Consider the following 10,657-nt stretch of genomic DNA (forward strand, 5'->3'; position numbering starts at 1 on the left):
AGAATAGTGATCGATCGGGATAGGGTATCCGTAGCACGACTACTATACAGGGACTACTTTGCTCTAGACCCAACTTTTTCGAATGATCCATGGTTTCTTCGTCGTTTTTGTATGCGTAAACCATTGTTTTTGCGCATTGTAGAGGGAGTGTAGGCACACGATGACTACTTCAAACTCATAAGTGATTGTTGCGGCCAATCTCTTTCTCTGCTAAGCAGAAAGACAGGGGTGCTCTGAGTATGCTTGCACTTGGTACTACAGCCGGTGCTGTTGGTGAGATGGTTCAGATGGGGGAGAGCACATGCCTGAAGACTACTGTCAGGCTTGCCCGCGCCATTGTGCATGTGCTTGGAGCAGAGTATCTGAGAGAACCAGATGTGCAAGACAAAGAAACGTTGTTGGCTATTGGAGAGGCAAGAGGGTTTTCAAGAATGCTCGGATCAATTGATTTGCATGATTGGCAATGGAGGAAATGCCCCAAAGGTTTGCGTGTAATGTATCGAGGTCACACCAAAGAGGGCACCATCTTACTGGAAGCAGTGGCATCACATGACTTATGAATTTGGTATGCTTTCTTTGCGATGTCGGGTTCTCACAACGATATCAACGTGCTTCAACGATCTTCTGTGTTCAGGAGGCTTTGTAATGGAAAAATCACCGCCGTGCAACTACACGATCAACGACCGTGACTACAACATGGCATATCTATCCTCAGTGGGCGACGTTGGTGAAGACCATATCTGAACCAGAAGACAACAAACAAAGTCACTATGCAACAATGCAGGAAGCAACTAGGAAGGTCGTGTAGAGGGCATTCGAATATGGTCTTCAAGCTCGTTGGGGAATTGTTCGTGAAGCTGTAATGATGTGGGAATCAGAAACTTTGTGACAGCCGATGACCCGTTGTCTTTATTTTGCACAATATGATTATCAATGATAAGGGTGATGGTGTAGCGCAAACCAATGATTTTGAAGCGTCTGGAGAACCAGTCCGAATCTCGGAAGATCCAGATTGCAAACCAGCTTATGAACTTTCCGCATATGCATTGAAATCTTGGAGATCATCAGATGCACGCGTAGCTACTAAGTGATCTTGTGAAGCATACGTGGGCTCACAAATGAAAACCAAAGAGTTAATGTTTGAGTTGTGCATTTAAAATAAATTTTATGTAAGAACTCTGTATTTTTAGCATCAGCATTTGTCATTTATGCTTGACGTTGCCGTGTGTGGATTTGATAGTTCGTATTTAAGGAGAACAACACATATGGAATGCCATAAATACATAGGAGGTCGGATTTGCAAAGTGCAGTAGCCCTCTTGACAATCTCTGGTGTGTGGTGTGGACGCATCACCGCGAATGTCCTCTGCTCCGATTAAATTAAATACACAAGACGGGGAATCCACGTATTGCAGAGTCAACACCATGTCGACCCGCCCCCTCTCTCACGCACGCGCAGTCGCCTCGCCGTGTCTCCTGTCGCGTGCTCCTTCCTTCCATCCACAAAAGAAAGGAAAGCCGGCCCCCGTTCCCTCCCTGCTCAGACACAAGAGCGAGCAAGCAAAGCAGGCAGACATGAGAGGAGGAGGCAACCTCCGCCACGCCTCGCGCCTGCTCCTTCTCGCCGTCGCCGTCGCCGCGTGTTGGGGCGGAGGCGCCGAGGGGCACGGCGTGCACCCGCTCTCGCGGATCGCCATCCACCGCGCCCGCGTCGCGCTGGACGCCTCCGCCGCCGTGCGCGCGTCGCCCAACCTCCTCGGCTCGCGGGTACGCACGCAGCACCTTCAGACTTTCCTTTCCATTGGCCTTTTTAGCTCGACCTAGCAGCAGCAGTAGCGACCGTAGCACGGACCAAGCTCGCACCTCTGATTACCCCGCTCCATGAGATGCAGACATAGTGCAGTTCTAAAAGTTCTTCAGACCGGCAGGCAGGCAGGCAGCGCCTGCTTCAGCTCTAGCACGCTGTAGCTCTTTCAGAAAACTGTAGCGAACATGTCCGCGTATTTGGTTCACTACTGATCCGATCATTGAGAAAACTCCGCCAGTGAATTTCACCCTGAAACTCCCAGAATAACTCAACCCTCGCCGTCCTGCGCGGCCGGCTGAGCTCAACCCTCGCAAGCTGGCGCCGGAGCTAGCGTTCAGGCATGTCGCTTTCATTCCCGCCCTACGCACATTGCACGCTGCGTACAAGCGGCCAGTTGTCAGCGTCCTGGTCCTGGGGTGGGGTTCTTGCTTTGCCGGCCGGCCGGCCGTTTTCTCGACGGACCGTGCCCGTGCAGGTGCATGCATCCTCCGTCCTCCCAATCGCCTCGGGACAAAGTGCCAAAGCTCGCGGTGGGTGGCGGCATTCCAGCGGAAGATCGATCCATCCATCATGGGTGTCCAATGTCCATTATCCAAGTCAAGTCAACCCATGAACCGAGGGGGATGGTTCCTCCACTGTTGACGTGCGCCCACTCTTATCGCTCTGCCTTCACACGGCGCGTGCCGACTGCCGCCAAATCAAACTGATGGTAGTACATACCATGGAATATGCGCGCGTGATGTTACGCAGTATGATTCCCGTTGACCGTGTTTTTTTTTTTGGTCCTTGCTTTTTTATTTTGCCGCGCAACAAAAAAAAAAATCTAACGCGATGGTGTGGACGACAGGGCGAAGATACGGCTTGGGTGACCGTAGAATTCAAAATACCACGCGCAAGCGACGGCGACTGGATCGGGGTATTCTCCCCTTCCAATTTCAAGTACGTATGAGCTACTCTACTCTAGTACATTTTCGTTTTCTGAATGTCCAGATTTTCAACTGTGCTCCGACCGAGTGATGAACCAAGCGGCGTCCCTGATCTGATTACTTCTTGCTCTTTCCTGCAGCGCGTCCACATGCCCTGGTTCCCATGGGTCGGGCCCTGGCCCTGCGATATGCTCGGCGCCAATAAAGGTACTACGTGACACATACATTGAGCAGAGCAATCTTCACATTCTTCAGAGTTTGAATGGGAGTGCCAAGTCTTGACTTGAATTATTTCTTTGTGCTGGTTTCAGTATCAGTTTGCGAATTACTCGTCAGGTTATAACATGTCAGGGACAGGGGCTCTCAGGTTCCAGTTGATCAACCAGCGCCAGGATTTCTCCTTCGGATTCTTCACCGGCGGACTCTCAAATGTCAGTCACTAACAACACATCACGTCTTGCTATTATATCCACTTTGTATCTGTCCATTACTCAGAGAATCACACTGACTTCATCTAATCCATCTGCAGCCAACGCTGGTCGCGGTGTCCAACAGGATCGTCTTCGCGAACCCGAAAGCCCCGGTTTACCCACGTCTAGCGGTCGGAAAAACATGGAACGAGGTGGGGTTTTGCTGGCACCATATCGATTGTTGGTTCCGTTTATATCTGTTGTTGACGGTTCACTGAAACGGCGGGTTTCTGCTTTGCAATGCCAGATGACTGTCACATGGACAAGCGGCTATGGCATCAGTGAGGCACACCCCTTGGTTGAATGGGGCATGAAAGGGAGCCATCCCGTGCACGCACCAGCTGACACTGTCACCTTTGGTCGTGAGAGCCTCTGTGGTAAGACTAGACTCTTTCTCATTTTAAAATTTTAGACGGTGCGCGGTGCTGATTTGGTTTGAAGTTTGAACTGGTTCCGTTCAGTATGTATGTATACCCATGAGGCCATGACAAGTACTCCCTCCGTTCCTAAATATAAGTCTTTTAAAGATTTTATTATGGACTATATACGAAGCAAAATGAGTGAATCTACACTCTAATATATGTCTATATACATCCCTTTGTACTTTGTATTGAAATATCCAAAAAGACAGGCCTTCTTTGGTTTATAGGGTAGGGAAATCATAGGAATAGGAAAGTCATAGGAAATGAGATGAGATGCATCTCAAATCCTATGAGTAGGAATAGGAAAGAAGATGCCCTTTGATTCACTTCATAGGTTTTTTTCCATTGAGTCTAGCCTAATGTTTATTTTCCTATGAAATGTGGAGGATAGGAAGAATTCCTGAGTAAATTGCATAAAACCACCAGTTTGAAGGCTAGGTTTGCGAAAAACACTACAATACATTTTTTTTGCAAAAACACCATGTCTACCGTAATCTTTTTGCAAATAACACTGACCGGCGGATTTGCCTCTGTTGAGTATGTTTATGACAAATGGGGTTCGTCAGTCAGGCTGACGTGGCACCGCTTAACACCTCACGTTAGGCGATGTTTGGGACGTTATCCTCTTGTGTGGAGCCTTGTGGGGTCCACCTGTCATTGAAATAAAAAATAAAAAATATCTGGCCGTTCTCGCCTTATCTTCAGCTCGCTGCTGCCCGTCCTGCCCCTGTGGTCAACGGTGCATGCCCGGAGGCCCGCACCCGACATGCGCCCGACGCCACCACGCGCTGACGAGCCGTATTGCACAACCCCGCCGATCTGACAAGGGGAGGGAGTAGCGGGCTGGCCGCCGACGATGTTGCTTCGTCTCGTGCATCTTGACGGCGACCTCCTCCGAACCAAAGCCACCGTGGTGCTCCAGCAGGGAGTCGCCGCCTCCTTCCTCAGCCACGGCGACCACCCTGCTCACTGGCTACTGCAGCTCCTACGTCGATGGCAGCTCGAGCACAGAGGCAGAGGCACCAGCTGGATTGGAGCAGGGAGAATGGATCTGAGTGTGGAAGGCGCCGGCGGCTCGGTTGCCGTTGCCCGTCCCGACCCTAGCCGAGGCAAGGGCCGCCGTTGCTGTTGCCGCATCGAGGGGGAGGCAAAGGACGCTGCTAGTCCCGCCCCCGGCCGAGGGGCAGCCTTCCGCCACGCGCCAAGGACGTTGTGCATCGCCGGGGTCGCCGACCTCATCCAAGTCCCGCCGGCGCTCGTGGCCGCCGCTCGCGGGGGAGGAGCACGAATCCGAGGTACAGAGACGGGGGCAACTTGATTCTTGCCAGATCTGGGTGAGGGATGGTTAACGGCGGTGAATTTCATGGAGCTCAGAGGCAATGGTGATGGGCGGCGGCGGCGCTCCTGCATGTTGCTGGCTCGAGGGAAGAGAGAGAAATCAGGGTGAAATGCTGACAAGTGGGCCCCATGTCCAGTAAAACGGTTCAACTTAACGGTGTTAGAAATTGGTGCCACATCAGTCTGACTAGCGAACCCCATCTGTCATAAACGTGCTCAGCCGAGGCAAATCCGCCGATCAGTGTTATTTGCAAAAAGATTACGGTAGACACGGTGTTTTTTGCAAAAAAAAAATGTATTGTAGTGTTTTTCGTAAACCTAGCCTTCAAACTGGTGGTTTTGTGCAATTTACTCAGAATTCCTCCATAGAAATATGATTTCATTCCTACAAATCAAAAGGCTCTAAAGAAATTTTTCCTACAAAAATTCTATCCTATGGAATTTCTACAAAAATCCTTCAAATCAAAGAAAGCCTTATATTTAGGAACGGAGGGAGTACTACCATGGGTGCATGTGTTTGACGTTTACCTGTATCGATCACCATGGTTCTGAAATGTTTGTACCTCCCTCTACTCTTGGTTGTGCAGGAGAGCCTGCTCGTAGTGTTGGTTGGAGGGATCCAGGCTTCATACACACAGCTTTCCTCAAGAATCTATCGCCAGAGAAAGAGTAAATTCCAGTCCTTTGTCCTACGAAGAGCGACTGTCTCAATTGTGAGCAATACTGGTCTGACAATACAATCTATCTCCCTTGCAGATACTACTACAAAATTGGACATACGCTCCACGATGGAAAAGTTATATGGGGCAAGCCTAAATCTTTCAGAGCACCTCCTTACCCCGGGCAAACATCACTGCAGAGGGTTGTTATTTTTGGCGACATGGGAAAGGTAAACATGTGCTTGCCAGCAACTATTTATTCAGGTTGCAATTGCCGTATACATTTTACGTATGCCAAATGCGTCCTTCGGATTGTTATTATTTTGCGAAAACGCGTCCTTCAGACTAATAACATGCTGCCCTGGTTTGTAGGACGAGAGGGACGGAAGCAACGAGTACCAGAATTACCAGCCTGCATCACTCAACACCACCGACGCGCTCATCAGGGACCTCGACAACACCGATATCGTGTTCCACATCGGCGACATCTCCTACGCCAACGGCTATCTGTCGCAGTGGGATCAATTCACGCAGCAGGTCGAGCCAATCACCTCTCGAGTACCCTACATGATCGCAAGGTCTGCATCTTCATCCGGTTCTTTCAGATTCATGATCTAGAATCATTTCACGAGTTAATTCGCTCTCTGGTAATAACTTGGATGACTCTGTGATCGACCGACGTCGCAGCGGGAACCACGAGCGAGATTTCCCCAACAGCGGGTCGCTGTACAACGGCACGGACTCCGGCGGGGAGTGCGGCGTGCCGGCCGAGACCATGTACTACGTTCCTACGGAGAAGAGAGACAACTACTGGTAATCATCAATGGCAGCAGGGCATGCATCCATGGCGATGGTCACAGCTAACCTCGTGCTGGGCGCTTGGGCAGGTACTCCATGGACTACGGGATGTTCCGGTTCTGCGTGGCGGACAGCGAGCACGACTGGCGGGAGGGCACGAAGCAGTACAGGTTTCTCGACCGCTGCCTGGGCACGGTGGACCGGGCGAAGCAGCCGTGGCTGGTCTTCATCGCGCACCGCGTCCTCGGCTACTCCTCGGGCTTCTTCTACGGCTACGACGGGGCGTTCGCGGAGCCCATGGCGCGGCAGAGCCTGGAGGGGCTGTGGCGGCGCCACCGGGTGGACGTCGCCTTCTACGGCCACACCCACCAGTACGAGCGGACGTGCCCCGTCTACGAGGAGAGGTGCGTGCCAGACGGGCACGGCACCGTCCACGTCGTCGTCGGGGGCGGCGGCAGCCACCTGAGCAACTTCACCGCCGTCGCCCCGCCCTGGAGCGTGTACCGGGAGATGGACTACGGGTTCGGCAAGCTCACGGCGTCCGACGCCAGGTCGCTCCAGTTCGAGTACCGGCGGTCCAGCGACGGCAAGGTGTACGACAGCTTCACCCTGCACAGGGACTGAGTAGCTGTACCTCCTGATCTCTGACCACATGATGCAGAGGAAATCGGCTGTACACATGAACTGAGATGAACACATCCGTGCATAAATTCTCCTCTAAATAAAGGGAAAAGAAATCCTCTATAAGTTTAGTCATGTACACAAGATACCAAGTGATGTGCAAACTACTTTTTTTTACGGGGAAACTTCCGACCTACTCATTAACTGTCAAGGTGGTACAAAGAACACCAGAAGATGTATATGATGCTCAAGATAGCAATGATGTATATGATGAAGATGTACATTTTTTTCCGATAAATATGATGAAGATGTACATGACGCTCAAGATAGCAATGATAGATGCTCACGAACACCAAAAGATGTATATGATGCTCAAGATAGCAATGATGTATATGATAAAAATGTCACTATGGTGGCAATACTCAAATAGCTAGTCTCAATAGGATCAACGAAATGGCAAAGGGTAGAATGGCTAAAGAAGGTAACGGCAAGGTGAAAGGCAAAGCTTGTGACAGAGTGATACCTCACGCTACCTTTAGCCTTGACGAAGTAGGTATCGGCCTTGCTTCCGGTGAAGGTGTCAAAAGGTGAAGTGGTCATTGTTGATGACGTAGTCATGAGTCATGGACGTGGTGGTTGTCGATGTAGACGGTATCCAATGGACACTTGGATGATGCTTGGGCGATGAAACGAGATCAATGGTTGGTGGAGGTGTTGAGCGTCCATGAGTTCCTCTGAATGTTTGTTGGCCAACGATGTGGAAACCAATGTGATGATCAAGAGTACGTTGATAGATTCAAGGTGAGATGAAGAGCACACAATCGGAGTCTAGATATGAATGGTATGGCTAAAGCGGTGAAACACCCGCAAGACCAACCTATATCCATATGGGACAAGAATATTCTTTCTCCATGTGTGTATACATAACAATGTGAACAACGAGATTTGTATGCCCAATTCTAACAAAGAAAGATTTCTATATTATATTGCTTCATGGCCAATACAAATGAAGAAGTCTCGGTTTAGATACCCGGGACTGTGTGAGGTTTTCTAAACAACGCTGCATTTATAAACGCAAAGGATCACACGCAACGACGGACGCCATTGCACTCCGAAGGAGCACAAACTTAGTAAACTCGAAGATGTTAGGAAGCTAGTCAGGGACAACATGGATGAGGAACGAGTTCAGGCCGTGGTGACGAGTGTGACATCCTGTTGGAAATATGCTCTAGAGGCAATAATAAAATGATTATTATTATATTTCCTTGTTCATGATAATTGTCTATTGTTCATGCTATAATTGTGTTATCCGGAAATCATAATACATGTGTGAATACATAGACCATAACATGTCCCTAGTAAGCCTCTAGTTAACTAGCTCGTTGATCAATAGATAGGCACGGTTTCCTGACTATGGACATTGGATGTCATTGATAACGGGATCACATCATTAGGAGAATGATGTGATGGACAAGACCCAATCCTAAGCATAGCACAAGATTGTGTGGTTCGTTTGCTAGAGCTTTTCCAATGTCAAGTATCATTTCCTTAGACCATGAGACCGTGTAACTCCCGGATGCCGTAGGAGTGCTTTGGGTGTACCAAACGTCACAACGTAACTGGGTGACTATAAAGGTATACTACAGGTATCCCCGAAAGTATCTGTTGGGTTGACACGGATCGAGACTGGAATTTGTCACTCCATATGACGGAGAGGTATCCCTGGGCCCACTCGGTAATGCATCATCATAATGAGCTCAATGTGACCAAGTGTTTGGTCACGGGATCATGCATTACGGTACGAGTAAAGTGACTTGCCGGTAACGAGATTGAACGAGGTATTGGGATACCGACGATCGAATCTCGGGCAAGTAACGTACCGATTGACAAAGGGAATTGAATACGGGATTGATTGAATCCTCGACATCGTGGTTCATCCGATGAGATCATCGTGGAACATGTGGGAGCCAACATGGGTATCCAGATCCCGCTGTTGGTTATTGACCGGAGAGTCGTCTCGGTCATGTCTGCATGTCTCCCGAACCCGTAGGGTCTACACACTTAAGGTTCGGTGACGCTAGGGTTGTAGAGATATTAGTATGCGATAACCCGAAAGTTGTTCGGAGTCATAGATGAGATCCCGGACGTCACGAGGAGTTCCGGGATGGTTCGGAGGTGAATATTTATATATAGGAAGTCCAGTTTCGGCCATCGGGAAAGTTTCGGGGTAATCGGTATTGTACCGGGACCACTGGAAGGGTCCCGGGGGTCCACCAAGCGGGGCCACCTATCCCGGAGGGCCCCATGGGCTGAAGTGGGAGGGGAACCAGCCCCAAGTGGGCTGGTGCGCCCCCCATGGGCCTCCCCCACGCCTAGGGTTGGAAACCCTAGGGGTGGGGGCCCGCCCCACTTGACTTGGGGGGCAAGCCCCCCTTGGTCGCCCCCCCTTGGAGATTGGATCTCCTAGGGCCGGCACCCCCCTAGGGACCCTATATATAGTGGGGGGAGGGAGGGCAGCCGGACCCAAGTCTCTGGCGCCTCCCTCTCCCCACGTAACACCTCTCTCTCTCGTTGGAGTTTGGCGAAGCCCTGCCGAGATCACCGCTGCTTCCACTACCACGCCGTCGTGCTGCTGGATCTTCATCAACCTCTCCTTCCCCTTGCTGGATCAATAAGGAGGAGACGTCTTCCCAACCGTACGTGTGTTGAACGCGGAGGTGCCGTCCGTTTGGCTCTAGGTCATCGGTGATTTGGATCACGACGAGTACGACTCCATCAACCCCGTTCTCTTGAACGCTTCCATTCGCGATCTACAAGGGTATGTAGATGCACTCCCCTCTCCCTCGTTGCTAGATGACTCCATAGATTGATCTTGGTGATGCGTAGAAAATTTTAAAATTCTGCTACGTACCTCAACAGTGGCATCATGAGCTAGGTCTATGCGTAGTTTCTATGCACGAGTAGAACACAAGTTGTTGTGGGCGTTGATTTTGTCAATTTACTTGCCGTTACTAGTCTTATCTTGATTCGGCGGCATCCGACCTTACACGTACGCTTACGTGAGACTAGTTCCACCGACTGACATGCACTAGTTGCATAAGGTGGCTAGCGGGTGTCTGTCTCTCCCACTTTAGTCGGATCGGATTCGATGAAAAGGGTCCTTATGAAGGGTAAATAGAAATTGGCATATCACGTTGTGGTTTTGGCGTAGGTAAGAAACGTTCTTGCTAGAAACCTATAGCAGCCACATAAAAACTTGCAACAACAATTAGAAGACGTCTAACTTGTTTTTGCAGCATGTGCCATGTGATGTGATATGGCCAAAAGGATGTGATGAATGATATATGTGATGTATGAGATTGATCATGTTCTTGTAATAGGAATCACGACTTGCATGTCGATGAGTATGACAACCGGCAGGAGCCATAGGAGTTGTCTTAATTTATTTATGACCTGCGTGTCAACATAAACGTCATGTGATTACTTTACCTTATTGCTAAACCGTTAGCCATAGTAGTAGAAGTAATAGATGACGAGATAACTTCATGAAGACACGATGATGGAGATCATGGTGTCATGTCGATGACGATGATGATCATGGCGCCCCAAAGATGGAG

The 10,657-nt window shown here is 49.9% G+C and overlaps 1 protein-coding gene across 1 annotated transcript; it reads left to right on the forward strand.

The window, feature by feature from the left end:
- Positions 1-1,444: 1,444 nt before the first annotated feature.
- On the forward strand, positions 1,445-7,365 carry LOC123104307 (probable inactive purple acid phosphatase 27). Its single transcript, XM_044526128.1, has 11 exons — positions 1,445-1,766; positions 2,654-2,745; positions 2,873-2,939; positions 3,044-3,163; positions 3,262-3,354; positions 3,450-3,579; positions 5,550-5,631; positions 5,719-5,851; positions 5,994-6,199; positions 6,309-6,434; positions 6,509-7,365. The coding sequence occupies exons 1-11, from the start codon at positions 1,575-1,577 to the stop codon at positions 7,041-7,043; spliced, it is 1,776 nt and encodes a 591-aa protein (XP_044382063.1). The 5' UTR covers positions 1,445-1,574; the 3' UTR covers positions 7,044-7,365.
- Positions 7,366-10,657: the final 3,292 nt, after the last annotated feature.

The sequence above is a fragment of the Triticum aestivum genome, chromosome 5A (assembly GCF_018294505.1).
Source record: "Triticum aestivum cultivar Chinese Spring chromosome 5A, IWGSC CS RefSeq v2.1, whole genome shotgun sequence".
NCBI lineage: Eukaryota > Viridiplantae > Streptophyta > Magnoliopsida > Poales > Poaceae > Triticum > Triticum aestivum.

Bases quoted from the DNA above. Each gene is read 5' to 3' on its own strand.
- LOC123104307 (XM_044526128.1), top strand. From the start codon at position 1,575: ATGAGAGGAGGAGGCAACCTCCGCCACGCCTCGCGCCTGCTCCTTCTC. The intron at 2,940-3,043 runs GTACTACGTGAC...TGCTGGTTTCAG, and splicing joins TATGCTCGGCGCCAATAAAG to TATCAGTTTGCGAATTACTC. The intron at 3,355-3,449 runs GTGGGGTTTTGC...TTGCAATGCCAG, and splicing joins TCGGAAAAACATGGAACGAG to ATGACTGTCACATGGACAAG.